This window comes from Alosa sapidissima, chromosome 6 (genome assembly GCF_018492685.1).
Source record: "Alosa sapidissima isolate fAloSap1 chromosome 6, fAloSap1.pri, whole genome shotgun sequence".
Taxonomy (NCBI): Eukaryota; Metazoa; Chordata; class Actinopteri; order Clupeiformes; family Clupeidae; genus Alosa; species Alosa sapidissima.
The window spans coordinates 33,716,106-33,733,605 of record NC_055962.1 but is presented as its reverse complement, the minus strand read 5'-3'; the positions used below and the strand labels follow the sequence as shown (position 1 = coordinate 33,733,605).

General features: G+C 43.2%; 2 protein-coding genes and 1 long non-coding RNA gene across 9 annotated transcripts in view; 2 read left to right on the top strand and 1 right to left on the bottom strand.

Moving 5' to 3' along the window:
- The window catches only part of LOC121711550 (clathrin coat assembly protein AP180-like), a 38,103-nt gene extending 34,668 nt beyond the window's left edge, over positions 1-3,435 (bottom strand). For 2 of the 7 annotated variants that reach the window (XM_042095232.1, XM_042095237.1), the window contains exons 1-2: positions 2,716-3,429; positions 2,333-2,485 (exon numbers count right to left, since the gene is read on the bottom strand). In XM_042095232.1, the coding sequence (XP_041951166.1) occupies positions 2,333-2,462 (130 nt within the window). In that variant the 5' untranslated portion in view covers positions 2,463-2,485; positions 2,716-3,429. Of the gene's footprint in view, positions 1-2,332; positions 2,486-2,715 lie in introns of all 7 variants that reach the window. The other 5 variants (XM_042095234.1, XM_042095236.1, XM_042095238.1 and 2 more) reach the window with 5 other exon arrangements.
- A 3,166-nt stretch (positions 3,436-6,601) lies between these two features.
- LOC121711552 lies at positions 6,602-7,832 on the top strand. The gene is made up of 3 exons (XR_006032367.1): positions 6,602-6,664; positions 7,216-7,299; positions 7,392-7,832. It is a non-coding gene; the product is annotated as an uncharacterized LOC121711552 (long non-coding RNA).
- A 3,365-nt stretch (positions 7,833-11,197) lies between these two features.
- The window catches only part of pgm3 (phosphoglucomutase 3), a 10,241-nt gene continuing 3,938 nt past the window's right edge, over positions 11,198-17,500 (top strand). The window contains exons 1-9 of the mRNA XM_042095239.1: positions 11,198-11,345; positions 12,065-12,273; positions 13,628-13,812; positions 14,603-14,670; positions 14,783-14,916; positions 15,028-15,211; positions 15,890-16,047; positions 16,188-16,271; positions 17,363-17,461. Coding sequence (XP_041951173.1) covers positions 12,067-12,273; positions 13,628-13,812; positions 14,603-14,670; positions 14,783-14,916; positions 15,028-15,211; positions 15,890-16,047; positions 16,188-16,271; positions 17,363-17,461 — 1,119 coding nt within the window. The 5' untranslated portion in view covers positions 11,198-11,345; positions 12,065-12,066. The remainder of the gene's footprint in view (positions 11,346-12,064; positions 12,274-13,627; positions 13,813-14,602; positions 14,671-14,782; positions 14,917-15,027; positions 15,212-15,889; positions 16,048-16,187; positions 16,272-17,362; positions 17,462-17,500) is intronic.

Below are 17,500 nucleotides of genomic sequence, written 5' to 3'. Positions count from 1 at the left end.
AGTATTCAAGATGAGGGCGAGAGGAGGGACAATTTAATATCTATATATAATATGGAACAACTGAATATCGGAGACACAAGTGTGAATCTTGGATTCCCTAGAATCCCCAAATCACTAGAACCTTCACAGATGAGATCAAATATGGTTCTAGAACACCAATATAAAACACTAGAACCTTCACAAATGAGATCAAATAAGGTTCTAGAACACCAAAATAAAACAGAAGCCTAAACCAAAGATCCGCTTCAACCCTCTCTGCCTAAAGCTAATGCATGAGACAGCAGATGCAGGAGAGCTCTTTACTGTGTGCTCACGTCTGCATAGTGCGACCAAGGGAACGGGGGAGGGGGTGGTATGGGGTGATGGGGAGGCAGGCGCTGAATTTATGAGCCAATCTGGCTGAGAAGGGAGCCGTCACGAGTCACGACACAACCGGCCCGTGCCAACGATCTCACACATCCCCGCGCCAGGCTGGGTGCCACGGTGATGAAGCTATCCCAGCAGATACCCCCACACGCGCCACAACCGACGAGAGAGAGACGCCAGAGGCTGGCAGCACCTCTGGCAACCAATCATGCTGGAACCTGCTCCTTCAGGGAACACTCTGAAGAGTAATTGCTCCTTCAGAGTGATGCCATAGAACAACAACCTTTTGCTGTGCTTCAAAGAACCCTGAAGGCAATAGTTCTTTAAAGAACGTTTGAGAAAAGGTATGAAAATGGTCTTTCTGAGGAGCCATTTCCAATGTGAAGAACCTTTCACTTGAGGTAAAGGTTCAACAAAGTCATTGTTCTTTATAGAACCATGTAGTGATGAAAAGAAGCATTTAAGCATCTTTCATTTCTAGAGTGAAGTCTCAGAAACAGAAGCTGATCGGCTTATGCTGAGGTGAAAAGGGAATTTACTCTTTTAGGACGTGATATCTGATTTACTCTGATTGGTTAATAAACCGTATTATGGACTTTTTTTACTTGTCTGCTCCATAGGACAGGTCTTTGAATGACACAAAATGCACATAGCTGTAATGGTAGGAGACTTTCTCTTCTCATTCAGGATGTGACCTAAGACCTTGAGGGCATGCACAGTGCTGATGTTTGCATTGATAGTATCCTGATAGGATTACTGATGTGTACTGCAACGGCACTGTACTTTAGACTTCGCTCAGCCTCAAATAGGGAAAATCTGCTGAATGCATTCATGTGAATAGCACTGTCAATGTGTCTTTTCACACACACACACACAGAAACATATGCACACACAGATGCGTGCGCACACACACACACACACACACACACACACACACACACACACACACACACACACAAACACAGCTCAGGTGCATGATCTGTGTGGCCGCATTCTAGTCTCTAGCCGGCAGTAACGTGGTCACCTTTGGTGCAGTAAATTATGCATGCCATGCTTTGGCTCATCAATCCATAATTCAGCAGCCACGTCACCCAGGTGATAGGTCCAACCCACAATCCCTTGCTCCCGCTTCTCTGCACCGGCAGGTCCGACAGGCCGATCGGCCGCGCCTGAGCAGGAAGTGTCCGAAGGAGTCAGGAGGAGTACCCTCTGCCCCTCCCCCAACCATCTACCCCAAATACTCATCTAGAGCACTGGCTAGACATACTTCAGGAATGGGGTTTTCATGCCTTGACTAGGACAAATATGCTTAATTCATGTACCATCTCTAATAATGATACAGGTATAGTTTAGTGAAATAACAACAGAGATAAGAACACATATGTGCATATGATAGATTGCATATAGAAAGATAACCTAAACTCTTGGGTTGGATTTGGGACATGGAAAAGGAAGGGAGGGGTCATCTGTGTGTGTGGAGAGGCTTTGGCCTGTGAGTCCCTCTGGTCAACTGTCCCCACCCCTTCTCCTCTCTCTCACTCACACACACCCAAGACACACACTCTCACTCACTCACTCACTCAAGCACACACACACACACACACACACACACACACAAGGACACACATATGCAGGCCACAAGAGTTGTTCCAGTCACCCACAACGCCAGGACACTCAAGGACAGCACAGCCCAGTAAAAATGCAGATGGACTGGCCAGGTTATGGAGGATAGCACCATCAATGCCAACAATCAATGGTTATTCCAAATATGACCATTCTCTTGTTTGCAAAATAACTGTTTTGATTGTAACACAAGGTTAAGTGTTCTGTATACATGCAGTTGCAGAATGCAGGTGTGTTGCGCGCGCACGAAAGCGCATATTTCATATTGGCACGTGAAGGTGTTCTACAGACAGGCATCTGTCGCACAAAAAAGATGGAGTGCATGGGGAGATGTAACACTCACAATCCAAGTGCTTCTTCTTGGGCGCCATCACCTCGTGTGTGGTAGCTTTGCAGACGCGCGTCGCCACTTCGGAGCCCGTGAGCTGGTATTGCGCAGCGGCAATGCGATCCGTCAGAGTCTGCCCCGACATTTTCTCCCCGTAGCGTCAACCACCTCAAGAATCACAGGACAGAACACAAATTAGAGACACGGCAACATAAATATTCGTTACCGATTACCTAGCAGGTGGCTCTTCCCAACCCCTTTGCGGCTTCGTCTTTATTACTCGTCCAAATGACAAAGACATTCAATATGATGTCAACCAACCCCAGACAATAATGTATTATTTTTTTAATTAATTTCTAGTCACGTTGATATAGTAGCTCGGTCATGGGTATACTTACGCAAGGTTGCACTCTGTGTATCTCTGCGTGTCTCCCGTTATACCGTTCAGTCCAGCAACCGGGATAATGCCCCTATTACGTAACGCCCAACAGTCGCTATCAATTCTATTTTCTCACTCCCCTACGATAATAAGAAATGACGAGACGGCAAACGCGGACACGTCGCGGGAAGCTGTCCTCAGCTGCAGCGCTTTGCCTGATTGATGTCCAGGTTTAATTCAAATTCATTGAATTCCCCCTTTCCGTTATGAATGTACATCAGGAAAATGGAAACTAAATCCCACAGATACGCACGCTCAGAGTGACAATTCTGGGAGAAAATGTCGAGAGCGCGCCTACAGAGGAATTGCAGTCGGTGCTTCAAACGGAAATGGTGACGCACCGTATCCTTTAGGACCGACCCGTAAATGACTCTGTCCTACGGAAAAGCCACGGAGATGTCTCCGCACAACGGAGGTTGAGTTTTCGGTCTGATGCCGGTCGGCGGTTGAAGGAGAGGATGGAGAATACCCGCTGTGGTCCACGCGAGGGTGGACTGGTACAAGGAGTAGAAATGATATAGTTGTTATTCTCTCTCGTCTGTTTGTTTATTTATTTATTTCAATGACAGCTCTCTCCTCTAGTCAAGGATCGGCGGACAGTGTCATATGATGCACCGCTACACTGACGGAACACTCTACTCAACGTCACGCGTTGTCAGGCGAATCCGCTCAAAGGGTTAAACCAGCGAGCCTGCGCAATGTATGTCTAAACTGCGCAGGTGTGGCGCGGTTTTAAACAGCCCATAAATAAAAAAGCCGAGATTATTTTCCATAATGGGGTGCATGGGGTTGACTATAAAGAGAGGGTGGCATGTGTATATTGATTGTGCCATCCAAATTTATTGGCACCCCTGTTAAAGTTGAGTTAAAAAATCTTAATATCACAATAAAAACAATGAGGAAAAATCTTGAGGGGAAGCACATTTATTCTAAGAAAAACAATGCATCATAAAGGAATACATATTTTTCACAAAATCGCGTGTTACAAATATTGGCACCCCTGTATTTAATTCATTGCAATGCAAGCTTCCCTTGACAATAAAACACATCTTAATGTTGTTCTACAACATGCCATAGAGTTTGAGAATATAACGCAAGGGATTTTAGACCATTACTCCATACAGAACCTCTCCAGATCGTCCGTGTTCCTGGGTCATCATTCCTATCTCTTGTGCATTCTCTTCTCAGCACACTTTTCTATGGAGATTACTGTAGATCAGGGGACTAAGATGACCAGGGCAGAAGCTTGATGTTGTGTTTAGTGTTGATTTGGACATATGTATCGGTTCACTGACCTCCTGGGTGATCCAATCATGACCCACTTTTAGCAGAGGGTTGAAGCGGAGTATTCAAGGATCTTTGCTTTTAGTGTCTCGGCACAGGCAGAAAGATTTTGATGTAAAATGACCAGATATGTCATGGAGTTAATTATATCGTGTGGTTCCCAGGGCTTTTAGAATAAAAACAGACTCACAACATCACAGAGTCTCCGTCTGGCCATACTTCATCAGTAGGCATGGGGTTCTTCTCAGCATAGCCACCCTTCTATGCATAACCCACCACAAGTAGGCCTAATTGTTGTCAAAAAGTTACATGTTCAGAATTTCCATCTAACCATAGAACACGATTCCAGGCAAAGTCCCAATAGTAGCAACTCCAGCATTTAACATTTGTAATAAAAGGACAAAAGAGGCTTTTCTTGACATGTCATTTGAAATAATCAATTTAGTGCCAGTGACAGCGTTCGGCTGTTCTTTTGCAGGGTGGAATTGAACAAGTGAGCGGCAGCCAGCAGGGGAGGATACGTTGCAGGATTATTATGACCGCCGCTCAGCGAACCTCATATAGGTTTAGTCAGATTTTTTTAGTCAGATCTTTTTCGCATGTCCAAATTTCCGTCAAGGATTCCCGGGACACTGAAAGACCGGGGTACACGAAACTTGGTGAGCATGTAACCCCAGCATGGAACCATCGTTTTTCGTTTTGATCTGTATCTATAAGGACAAGGTTGAGGAGAAACTGAAGACTGGTAATGCTAGAGATGCATGGAGAGGGAGTGTGTGTGACGCTGTCTGCTCTGGACTGACCTCTGACCCAATGATTATTCAGGAGGATAAAGTGATCTCCGTACTGCAAAGGGTTAACCCTCACAAAGCCCCTGGTCCAGACGGGGCTCAAAGGGTGGGTATTAAAGGAATGTGCAGCCCAACTGGGACCAACTATCACCAAAGTGTTTCAGCTGTTCCTGAACTCCAACTTTTACCCCCAGGCCTGGAAGACAGTGACCATCATACCTGTACCAAAAACCCCCCACGCCAAAATGAATAATGACTTCAGACCCATTGCTCTTACACCCATCCTCAGCAAATGAATGGAGCGCCTCATACGCAATGAACTGACCCACCAGCTAGCAGGATCACTAGACCCCAGGCAATTTGCCTACCAAACCAACAGAGGAGTGGAGGACGCCACACTCACCCTCCTGAACAGCATCCACAGTCATCTGGACAAACCCAACACTCATGCTCGCATTCTTTTCATGGATTTCTCCTCAGCCTTCAACACCGTTCAGCCTCACCTCCTCCTAGGACGCCTTCGTGACCTGGAAGTCAGTGGTGGCCTGGTCCTCCTCATCAGGGAATTTTTGAGAGACCGACCCCAGCGAGTCTGTATTCAGAACTGCCTCTCTGACTCTCTTGTCCTGAATACAGGTTTCCCTCAAGGATGTGTATTATCCCCTTTGCTTTTCTCCATATATACAAACGAAATACAGTGCAACAGCAGTGACCTCTCCCTCATTAAGTATGCAGATGACATGGCCTTAATTGCCTGCCTTCAGGACTCAAACAGCTCTCCCTACCTGCAATACATCAACACCCTGACTTCTTGGTTCGACAGTAGCTTCCTGGATCTCAACATCGCCAAGACCAAGGAGATGTGGCTAGGAAGCAGCAGGAGAGGAGGTAATAAAGACTCTGTGCCCACCTTCAAGCCAATCAGCATGAAGGGTCAGGAAGTGGAGCTGGTCACTCAATTCAAATATCTCGGAACAATAATAGATCACCAGTTACAATTTCAAAACCATGTGGACTACATATTCAAAAAAGGGAGACAGCACCTGGCCCTTCTGAGGAAACTCAGGAGCCTCAACACCAGCCAGCGCACAATGACCATGGTCTACAAATCACTGACCGAGAGTGTGCTGACGTTCAACATCGTGTCATGGTATGGGCACCTTTCGGTCAAACAAAAGAACACACTGGCACAAATAGTCAACCAGGGTGGAAAGATCATTGGACATAAACAACATCAACTCTCACACCTGTATTCACAGATTTTATTAAAAAAGGTTTATCAAGATCCAACTCATCCCCTCCACTGTGCTTTCCAGCTGCTGCCATCAGGACGGAGACTTGCAGTCCCAATGGCAAGGAAGAATGGATACAAGTGGTCATTCATTCCATCAGCCGTGACCATCCTTAACAAAGAACTGCCCATAGTCAGATAAATGTATATGCGGTTAGGCACTTTATGTATTCTACTCATTATTATTTATATCTGTGACTTGAATTTCTTGAATTTCCCCTGGGGATCAATAAAGTATCTATCTATCTATCTATCTATCTATCTATCTATCTATCTATCTATATCTTTTAACTCTTCTCTGGAGCAAACTGGACTGATTTCATAGTTTTTACCTATATATTATGTTTATCTATTTATTGTGCATAGTGTTTTCTGTGATGTGTGTGTGTGTGTGCTTCTTGTATGTCTTTATGCCACTGTCAAAGACAATTTTCCATTTTATGTAAGTTTTATGGACATTAAAGAAGTCTAAGTCTAAGTTGAGATGTCTCTGAAGATCGCATCCATCATGCTCATCCTGGCCAGCATGCTGTCCACTGGAGGTAACACACATCTGTAATGGACATCTATTTGATTATTTCTTTGTTTGCATAATTATGTGTACGGATGTGCATGTCCATCCAGCAGCCATCTGTGTGTACAGTATCTGCTCACATGACTTCAAAATTACTGATACAATGTAATTCAAATCTGGATCTCTGAACACACACGCTGGAATTTGGTTTAATTTTGCTTGATATTACAGGGCTGTAGGTCTGCAGTCACCTAACTGCTCTTTTAATAATAATAATAATAATAATAATAATAATTTTGTCCATATTAATGGGTTGATCTATGGTCCGTGAAAATCTAAACGTAGCTGTATCACCGACTGATGAATCATAAACTCACATTTATCCTGTGCCGGGGCAATGTTAGAGTTTTATGCCTAACTATGTTCTGAGTCTTTAAAGTTAAGTGGTAAAGGTTTTCACTTCTATAAGGCGTAGGTAGTAAAGCTGCTTGATATGTTGTTTTCTTTATTGTTCAAGGCATTTTTTTCCATCACATCACCTTTCTGTTTTCTACATTAACGTATTCTGCTTCCTCTTAGATTTTCTACAATGTTACGGCTTTAAAGGGAAAACTTATGGAATAATCAACTGCCCTGCAAATTCTGATCGTTGTGTGAAAAATGGTTAGTTTTTGGCACTACACTGTAATATTGTTTATTTCTCTGCCGTTTTGATAAACTTGCATTGTCACTTAAATGGTTCCTCCTCTCTCTAGTTGTTGCCTGTTGTGGTAAAGATGTGACCACTTATGGCTGTACCTCTCACAATGACAAAGACTGAAATGAATCAACTTGCTGTATGGGGGATTTGTGTAACGGTGCTGGCACCATCAGGAAAAACCTCTTCTTCCTGCTGATGCCGTTGACCTCCATCTTTCTGCTCTCCTGAGCTGTCTGTGAGTCCATCCTCCTCAGGAGCAGCTTCCACTGCAGTGCTGTATTCACTTCCTCTATGTACTGTCTCTCTATGGATGTTCAGGCAGTACAGATACCGTCCATTTGTCCTGGTCTGTCCTGCCATTTGTGACTGGATGTCAACAATGTCAACATTTTGTTTTCATTCTTTGCATTTCTCCATGTCATATTATGTGTAGTTACATCAATTGGATGTTTTTTATATGTGTGTTTATTTTTTATTAAATCTTTTACAAATGTAACGTGTTATGATCTGCATTCTATAGCATCAGTTGTCTAGCCCGGAAATATTCAGACTCTTTCACGCAGCTCTCTATTAAAAACCCACGAATATACCACAAACCCAGATGACATACTGAAGGAAAATGTGACAGAGCCAGGCTATCAGTTGCTAATACATCTAAATTCATTGTTTAAATTGTCAATCAGTACTTGTATTGCAGAGATGAATAAAACATTAAACTAATAGCCTAAATCATTTGTTCAAAATATATATTTTTAAGCGTAACATGAAGTGAGCAGGACATCTCAACTCCTATCGAGAGTAGCCTACCTAACAGATAGTAATTTTATCTTATTCATAGACATATATAAAGCCTTTGATACTGTTAAAGGATAATTCTGGTATTTAGCACTTTGAGTCCCTTTTCTGGTTTGTTTTGGATGAACTAGAGTGGTGGACACCAACATTTTGACGATTGGTCCTGTCTCGACTTTTCTGACTCGTTTTGAATCGCCTTTACTGCTTCAGAGTGGCTGCCTATGGGCATGCACAAACATGTCCTTAAAACAACCCTTAACATTCATTTTCAAAACTGTGCAACTCACCGAGTGGTTAGTGGTGTTCACTGATTATTAAAAGCAAATATATATCGGCGCAATGTATGATTTCCAGCCGTGTTATTTGCTATTGTGGAACTATTTTTTCAGATACCTCACAACCGCATATAAACTTCCGCTCAATATTTGAGCCTGAAGCATAGACAGTAAAAGAAGGTCTCGCGGAAAGACTACAACCAGAGCCCGTTTACGGAGACCCGGATCACTCAACTCCATTGTAACTGCAATCTGTTGCAGTTCCGCTAGGGGCGACCACAGGGGCGTAGCCAGGATTATTTTATAGGGGGGGCCAGCTGGGTCCAGACTTTTTATTGGGGTGGCACTTGGGAATCAAAACTACTATTTGAAAACTACTCAAACAGTTTTGAAGATTAGGATAGCCTATTTTAATAATGGCAATAAATTGTGTAGAGCCAACACTGATACACAGGTCACCTCAGTAACACTACTACCTGCCTTTACTGTTCACATTGCACTTTTCCACTTTTTGCACTTCTGGACACTAACTGCATTTCGTTGTCTCTGTACTTGTACTCTGCACAATGACAATAAAGTTGAATCTAATCTAAAAATAATTAAATAAAATAATACATCTAGAGTTATATATCAAAATGTCAACAGTATAAAGAAACCATGTATGACAACACATTCAAAGTTCCAAAACAGATGCAGCCATCTTCATCCCCAAATACAGTGTTAACATCCAAAAAAGAAGATCACCTCAGTCTTCCCAGCTCAAATAATGGCCGTTATTTCCTTATTTAGCATTGCAATGGGCAGAGGAAGTGGCCTGGTAAACAGAACTCTTTCACAAAGTGAATAGAGTCCGGTCACTCACGATTGGGAAACCTTTCCAACACTACACATGATGACGGGCGTACACATAGCTTAACTTTGAAATCATTGGTCCAACAGCCTACCAGTCACATTGATCAGGGATCAATGCAGTCAGGAAAAAATGTAAGTGGACCTGTAAATAAATGTAGACATTCTACTGACTGCAATTATTGATGTTTGCAGGCGTTGCTACTATTGTTTACCACAGCCAATTTCTTTTTCAAACTATATAGTGTCATCCCCTATTGTCGCTGATTGGGCAAGTAATCTGCCGCCCGCTGGAAATGTTAGTGAATGATGGGGTTCCAGACTAGTATCTCCCTGAAAGGAGATCTTTGTGGTCCTGACCAGGCTATAGAGAAAGTAGAGCCACAAGATAGTCATCTGCTTAGACTCCATATCCTCCCTGTCAAATATGCAGAGTGGAAAATTTGCAAGCAGGTAAGACCTGTTAGGGGAAATAAAAAAAAAAATGTTTGTGTAAAGTTCACTTTGGTTCCAGCACATGTGGGTGTTGAGGGAAATAAAAAGGTGCAAGACCGTAATCATAATATTCAATAATGCTCAAAATGTGAAAGAAGAGGAAGGAATTTCTCAGAAATAATGACCAATCTGTAGGCTACATCTGCTTTGTTCAATTCATATTTTATAACCCCATGGTACAATTTCCCATACAGTAAGCGATGGCTCAAGAGAGTGTTACACCTCACCGTTACGTGGCCCTTTTAGGGGTGAACAAAAACCCACCACTGACGCAAATTCCTCAGAAATAATAACACCTTTTAAAATGACCCAACCAGTGAGATTCATTACATCAAAACATACCGTGCGTGACAAGACACTACATGAATACACGACAAAGTCCAAATCAAAAGACAATACAAAATCCCAGGCTGGGAGGCAGCAAGACAGCCAGTAGTCCCCACACCAAAAGCCTCTCGCAGGAACAGGATCCTCGACCCTCGACCCTCGGACAAACAGCACAGGGAACACATACAGCCGTAGCAAGTGGATTATTCAAGTCAAGTCAGTGTTTTCCTGGCAATTCTCTGTCATCAAGTTTCTTCGCTTAGATCATCTCACCTCTGCACTCCCTTTCTCTGTCAGATATTTGACCATTTAGTATACCATTTTCCAGTTTGTTATTTTGCACAAGAGTGAGTGATACTGGCCCCAGCCGTGGTGCAACTGGCTGGGGCACCGGCACCATACGCCGGTGACCCGGGTTCGATTCCCGCCCCGTGGTCCTTTCTGGATCCCACCCCGACTCTCTCTCCCACTCACTTCCTGTCATTCTCTACTATCGTGTCAATTAAAGGCATAAAAGGCCAAAAAAATATACTAATAAATAAATAAAAAAATGTAAAAAAAGAGTGAGTGATACTAAAACTCAGCTTGCAAACAGGATTTATTTTGTTATTGTTTGTTTGTTTGTTTTTCTTTTCCCCACTTTTATTTTGTATAGTCTACATAGCATATGGGCAATTCCATGAAAAGGTCATCTTATACCATGGAAAAAATAAAGTTGTGCACACACAAAAAGAGCTGTTGTTAAAATGTTCATTTAGGTCTATATTTTATTGTTTGGAACTGATCTGATTGAATTTGATGGACAAATTACACTCTTTTTACATTATAAATATGGTGTGCAACCAGAAACAACATTTTCACATGGCAATATTATACCATTTAAAAAGGGGGATAAATGGACGCAAGGTTCCAACAAATTGTTATCATTTGACAAATTCTAGGTTGACAAGGGAATGGTAGAGCAATGTGTATGCTCAGCTTTTAAGTATGCTATGTATTTATGCAGTTTGTAGAGGACTGGTTCGGATAAAACTGGCATCCCAATGAGTTCACAGTTCACACTCAGTCCAGAAGATGGCGGTATTTCCAATAAAAAATCACAGAAGAAGAAGTCTCATCTGAAGAAGGAAGAAGACAGAAACCGAACCAGGAAGCGGCCACATCATAACTCCCACATCATCGCATAGAAACAGTAGGCGACTATGGAATAGTACATTTACGCTTATCCGTTCGGACAGCTGTGTAACTTTTGTCTGAACAGCCAGATGGTAAGATTGATTCTACAAACAAATGTATTCATGTTTTCATTCATTTTTGTAACCCAAATAGGCTAGTAGGCTAGTAGTAGTAGTAGTAGTAGTGTAGTCTAGTCTAAACTCCACATAGTTGTGTTATGTTATTATGGGAACTGGAGTGTTGTATTGTGTAGGCTAAATTATTAATTAGAGTATTTACATGATTTTTGCGAATTTTTGGAATCCGCAAAGGCAGGGGACACTCACTGTTTCGGTAAAGTAAGGTCAGCAGGCTATGGATATTCCGCAGACATTTGGATAACATGTTCGATAAAATATCTGTTTTTAATTTAAAAAAAAATGTTCACCTAATAATGCCATTGAAACACGCGCGCACAAGGTTTGTAATGTTATTGTTTGTGTGCGCCTCTTGGTCTGAAAGAAACAGACAAGTGTCAGAGATTTTGAGGTGGGGTGAAAATTTGAGATTTAAATTGATATAACAAAATTGCTAATGTACTGCTGTGTAGGCTATTTGACTGTGTATGGGACAAAGTGTCATATTGCCTTCATTACACATTTAAGAGTACAGGATACATCTGCATCAACCTATTTGTAGAGACGTGTGTGTGTGTGTGTTACATATTTATGTTGTAAAGGAAAATGTTTTTAAATTCCTCTGTGGACATCAATTGGGGGAGGGGTAGCCTAAAGTAACAGAAATCCTCACTGTTTCCTCTCTTTTCTTCAAGCTATGGCACAGTTTGAGGCAACGTACCAGAAGTCGGCCCAGTACCCTAAACCTGCAGGACTAGTTCTTCAGTATGGCACTGCTGGGTTCCGTACCAACGCCAAGCAGCTGCCCCATGTGATGTTCCGTATGGGCTTGCTGGCCGTTCTCCGATCCCTTCGAACTCGGGCCACAATAGGAGTGATGGTTACCGCCTCACACAACCCAGAGGTATGGTCATCGAGCTTGTTTGTGTTCTTCAGCTTGTGTAGTGTTCTTCAGCTTGTTTAGTGTTCAACAGTTGAGCAGTTAATACCTCATTTATTCATTCTTTCATTCAGTCCTTCATTCATTCATTCATTCATTCATTCAGTTCTTCCTTCGTTCATTCATTCATTCAGCCCTTCATAAATTAATTCATTCAGTCATTGCAAAGAGTTTCACAGAGACATGGATTACTTAAAGGATTACTAGTGCCATAAGGAAAGGTAGGGGGTAAACACTATGTTTTGGAAGACGTGAGACAGCTAAGTCCATGTGAGGCGTCTTTTACTTCCTCTACTAGCAGCTGGAGGAAATGCTGAAACAGCAGTTTGCATTAGACAGGCAGTCTGGCAGACAAAGTCTTTTTCTTTTTCCCAGTTATAGTCTCCTATTATATGGGGAGGATGAGCATTCAGTCCTTATGTCTCACAATCAGTTGTTTTAAAGGGACACCAGGCAACGTTTTCGTGTTAATTAATCATCTTCGTAAGTCGGTATATGGTTAAATGACTCATTACGGGGCGAATCAAGGCTCTCTCGCCCGCCCCTACTGCCTGTAGGAAGAATATCCCACTTGCAAGTTCGGTGTATCCTACCCGCCGACCGAAGCAGGATCAGTTTACAGCACAGAGGCAGGCTAACGAAACGCTAGAGATTGTTGCAAACGTGTATAATGGCAGAGCCGGCGAAGAAGCAGCGAAAACCCTTGACGGAAGACGCAAAGAAAAGGAAAAGAGCTTCAGACCGAGCGAGGGGGAGTTTCGTAGAGAGAAAAAGCATCAGGCTTGCCTGGTGTCCCTTTAACAGTGCATATCTTACCATAAGATAGCTATCCTTAGGCTCAAGTCATTAACAAAATCACTGAGAATTTCTCAGCTCTGATAAAGGTCAGATTTACTCCAGCGTGCTCAGCAAATGAAAATTTACAGCCTTATTTCCTGGTCGTCATAATAACGACCATAAGCAGTGGAATGCGACCACACCTGTTGTTGTTCATTGACATTCACTCCTTACCCTCCTCCTTTATGGCAATTATGAGATCATTTAGGAATTATTATCTTGTGGGATTACCATGGCATCCTCGTAACCAATCCTGATTAGTTAAAGTGGAAGGTACATTATCTAGCCTGGTGTTGTCTTTTATTTTTATATGTCGATAAGTCAGATGAGTTTGGTGTTTGAAGGTGAGGTTTTGGTCATGAATAATAATTTATCATGCATGTGTGAACTCAGATCCAGCCCAGAGCATCCTAGGTGACTGTGTGTGTGTGTGTGTGTGTGTGTGTGTGTGTGTGTGTGTGTGTGTGTGTGTGTGTTGCAGGAGGATAACGGGGTGAAACTTATTGACCCCATGGGGGAGATGCTGGAGTTGGCATGGGAAGGCTACGCTACACAGCTGGCCAATGCTGAGCAGGATGGCCTAGTGACCGCACTCAGGGATATCATCGAGAGGGAGGCCATCAACATGGACCACAGTGCCAGTGTGTTTGTCGGCAGAGACACCAGGTACTCCGACATTATAGCCAGACACTGAGTAGCCATTTTTATCTCTAGGAGTCTATCACTAGGAGTACATTTTCAGTTACCTCTAGCAACTAGGAGTACATTTGTAGTTATACAGTATAGTTTTAATTATTGAGAATTACCTTTGCTTGCTTTGCCTGACACCATGCACTATCAATTAACATGTGCTACTTTGTCACTCTTGCACAATGCTTACTTTTGCTCACTCATGCTCAGGTCTGTATTGGTATAGGGTTGATATTTCTGTATGGAATTATATTTCTGAGGTGGTTATACAACTTTATAACTTGTACCATAATCTCACAACGTTGCAACCCTACTTTGTGTGTGTGTGTGTGTGTGTGTGTGTGTGTGTGTGTGTGTGTGTGTGTGTGTGTGTGTGTGTGGTGTGTGGGGTGTGTGATCTAGTTTTTTCAGTGCTACTGTTTTGTGTTTTGGATATTTTTAGCTGAGAGCACACCTACTGAAGCTAGGCAGACACTGTGCATTTGCTTTAGTTGTGAACGACATGGTAACTCACACTACACATCACCTATTATTGCAGTGCACACACTGTGCATTCAACTGGTCACACTGTAAGCAGCACAAAACATTCTGACAGCTCGACATATCGCATGGGAATTCAGCTCGATCGTAAAGTTGCCCCCGACTGAGTCTGGGGCAAACTTGCACAGTGTCTTCTTGGCTTTAGTGTATGCAGAACTACAGACATCAGCTAGGAGTTCACAAGTAATGGCTAACCTGATTGGCTGAGCAACTTCCAACTTCCCAGGCCCAGTAGCCAGAGCCTGTCGCAGGCAGTCCAAGATGGAGTGTCTGCCCTAGGTGGACACTGTCAAGGTTAGTTTGGCCACTTTCATACTGACTACTAAGATGCAGTTGAACTAATTGTTTTTTACACTGGCTGATTGGTTGTTTGATTAATTGACTGATTGTTCTATCCTCCTATCAGATTTTGGTCTGGTGATCACACCTCAGCTGCACTACCTTGTGTGCTGTCAGAACACCCAGGGTCGCTATGGTGACATCAGTGTGGAGGGTTACTACAAGAAACTCTCAGAGGCGTTCATCAAGATCACCAAGAATGTGAGAGTCTGATGATTACGATTGTGTTTCCAGCATTTCATCAATACGTATAGAACAAAAGTGTAAGAATTTGCCTATATTTGATTCTGTGTATAAAACTGACCCTGCCAGGCACCTCCGCGTCAGCCGCTGCGTGTGGATGGAGCCAATGGGATCGGTGCATTGCAGCTGAAGGCTCTGGAGCCATACCTGCAGGGTCAGCTGACCGTCCTGCTCACCAACGACGGCTCGACGGGGAAGCTAAACCACCTTTGTGGCGCGGATTATGTCAAAGTCCAACAGGGCGCACCACAAGGTGTGGACACACCCGGGGGGGTGGTGAGACTGTAGAGGCTTCGCTTCAGCCAGTTAGCATCAGACCTTTTGCTGCCCTTTGTTTCCCAAAGGCCTGTATTAGTCATGTGCCTGTGTGGCAGATCAGTGTGGCATGTTGGTTACTGTGTTCCATTGGGCATGTGGTGTGTGCTGGTCAAGCAGTTGGCTCTTTATAGTTTTGATGACAAAAAGCAAGCATCGGCAAAAAGAAAAAAAAATATCCGCACACTGTCTTCTATGCTCCCAAGGTGATTTAATAGGTGCAACGTTTAGGAATGTACCTGTGGTTGAAACGTTGTACCTATTAAATCACCTTGGGAGCATAGAAGACAGCGCGTCGATATGTTTTTCTCTTTTCCTTTGCATCGGTCTGTATCCAGTACCTGTTTACGGCTTATAAATAGATGTTTGTCCCACATTACAAAAGAGCAAGCATCACTCATTTCACTTCTATATAATGACTCCATGTGCTTACTCTAACTCGTTGCCCATCACTACCTGAAAAAAAATACCTCCCTTCAGCACTCAGACAGAGGTTGCTTAAGATGATTCTCTGGCTTGGGATCTCCTAGATCTCATTCCATTCTCCTGTTCTCTTGTTTCCTCTCTTTCTTAATCTCTCTCTCCTCGACTCTTTTCCCTCTCTTCCTGTCTTCAGGTATGGAGATGGGACTTGGGGAGCGCTGTTGCTCGTTCGACGGTGATGGCGACAGGATCGTTTATTACTACAATGATGATAAAGGTCGTTTTCACCTGCTGGATGGAGACAAGATTGCCACACTTATCAGCACTTTTATCAAAGAGCTGCTTACTAAGGTAAACATATACACCCTCACAGACAGTATGTGCATGCACGCACACACACACACACACACACACACACGCGCACCCCCTGTAACCTCTGTAACAATGTCCCATGAAGTCTTAAAACCCCCTCGGTTGCATGTTGTTTGCAGGCTGGACTGGACCTGCAGTTGGGAGTGGTCCAGACAGCGTACGCTAACGGGAGCTCCACGCACTACCTCCAGGACAACATGAAGGTCAGGCGCCATGGTAGCACAAACACACATGGGCAGAATTTCTCCCCAAAAATGACCGGACACTAAAACATCTAAAATATTGGCATTGGGTATAAAACTCTGAGCACCTCCAAATATAAATTGCTCAGAATACCGGAACTGATGCCCACTTATGTCTGTTAATGCAACTGGTAGAGAGGGCATTTTGGTCAGATACGATATAATATTGCAGGGTGAGATTGTGAGGTGGTATAACACTGACCTATGGTAGTGCTTATTTAGCACATTCTGGCGCTGTTTTACAGCCTGCTCACTGGTAATGATAACGTTGTGCCACCCACTTTATATCTCTTTTTATGGCATCACTTTGTGTTTGTTTATGTGAAGTGTACTGAATATGTGATTATGTGCATGTAAGGTGTGTGTGTGGTAAACGAACTTTCTCTACCGAAAAAAAACCACAGAACGGCAAGAACGGCAGCCCGACAAATCTCGCGAGAATCGTGAAACATTACCTTGTTAGTAGATATAGCTCTTTAGAGATGGTTTTTGCCTGTTGTTAGTCCTTCACTTCCACAACAAAAGCATTTTCATTGTGTGTACAGGGGAGATAAGCCATGAGAAGTAGGCTTTTTACAACAGCAGAGTAAAATATAATTATATCGCGACTCTAGAGGGAGCTCTACAGTCGCCAAAAATAACTAAACCTGCATAGTATACCTTTTAAAAATGGCAGTTGGCAGATTTTTTTTTTTTTTTTTATCATATTCACTGAAACCAATACTATGCTCCGAAAGAACAACATAAATCAGCCGGTTTTAGACAAAAACCCGCACTTCTACGTACCTCCACCTAGAGCCTGTTATTTGTTTTTCAAAAATCCTCAGCTCCCAGTTCTTCTGGTCCAATCAGAGCAGGGCTGTGTGAGATCTGACTGTCAATCACAGTCTGGTGCAGTCTGGTGCGCACTGACAAGCACAAACTCGATGAGAGGGTGCTTGGTGGTAGTGGGGGAGGGGCATGAGAGTTGTAAAACATTAAAAATTTTGGCTAAGTCCCCTCAATCTGTCAGACTTGCCAACTGCAGCTTTAACTATGACCTTTGATCCCAGGTGATTGTGCGCTGTGTGAAGACGGGGGTGAAGCACCTCCACCATGTGGCGCTAGAGTTTGACGTGGGTGTGTACTTCGAGGCCAATGGCCACGGCACGGTGAGCATTTCTCTTTTAGTATTGACTATAAACATATTG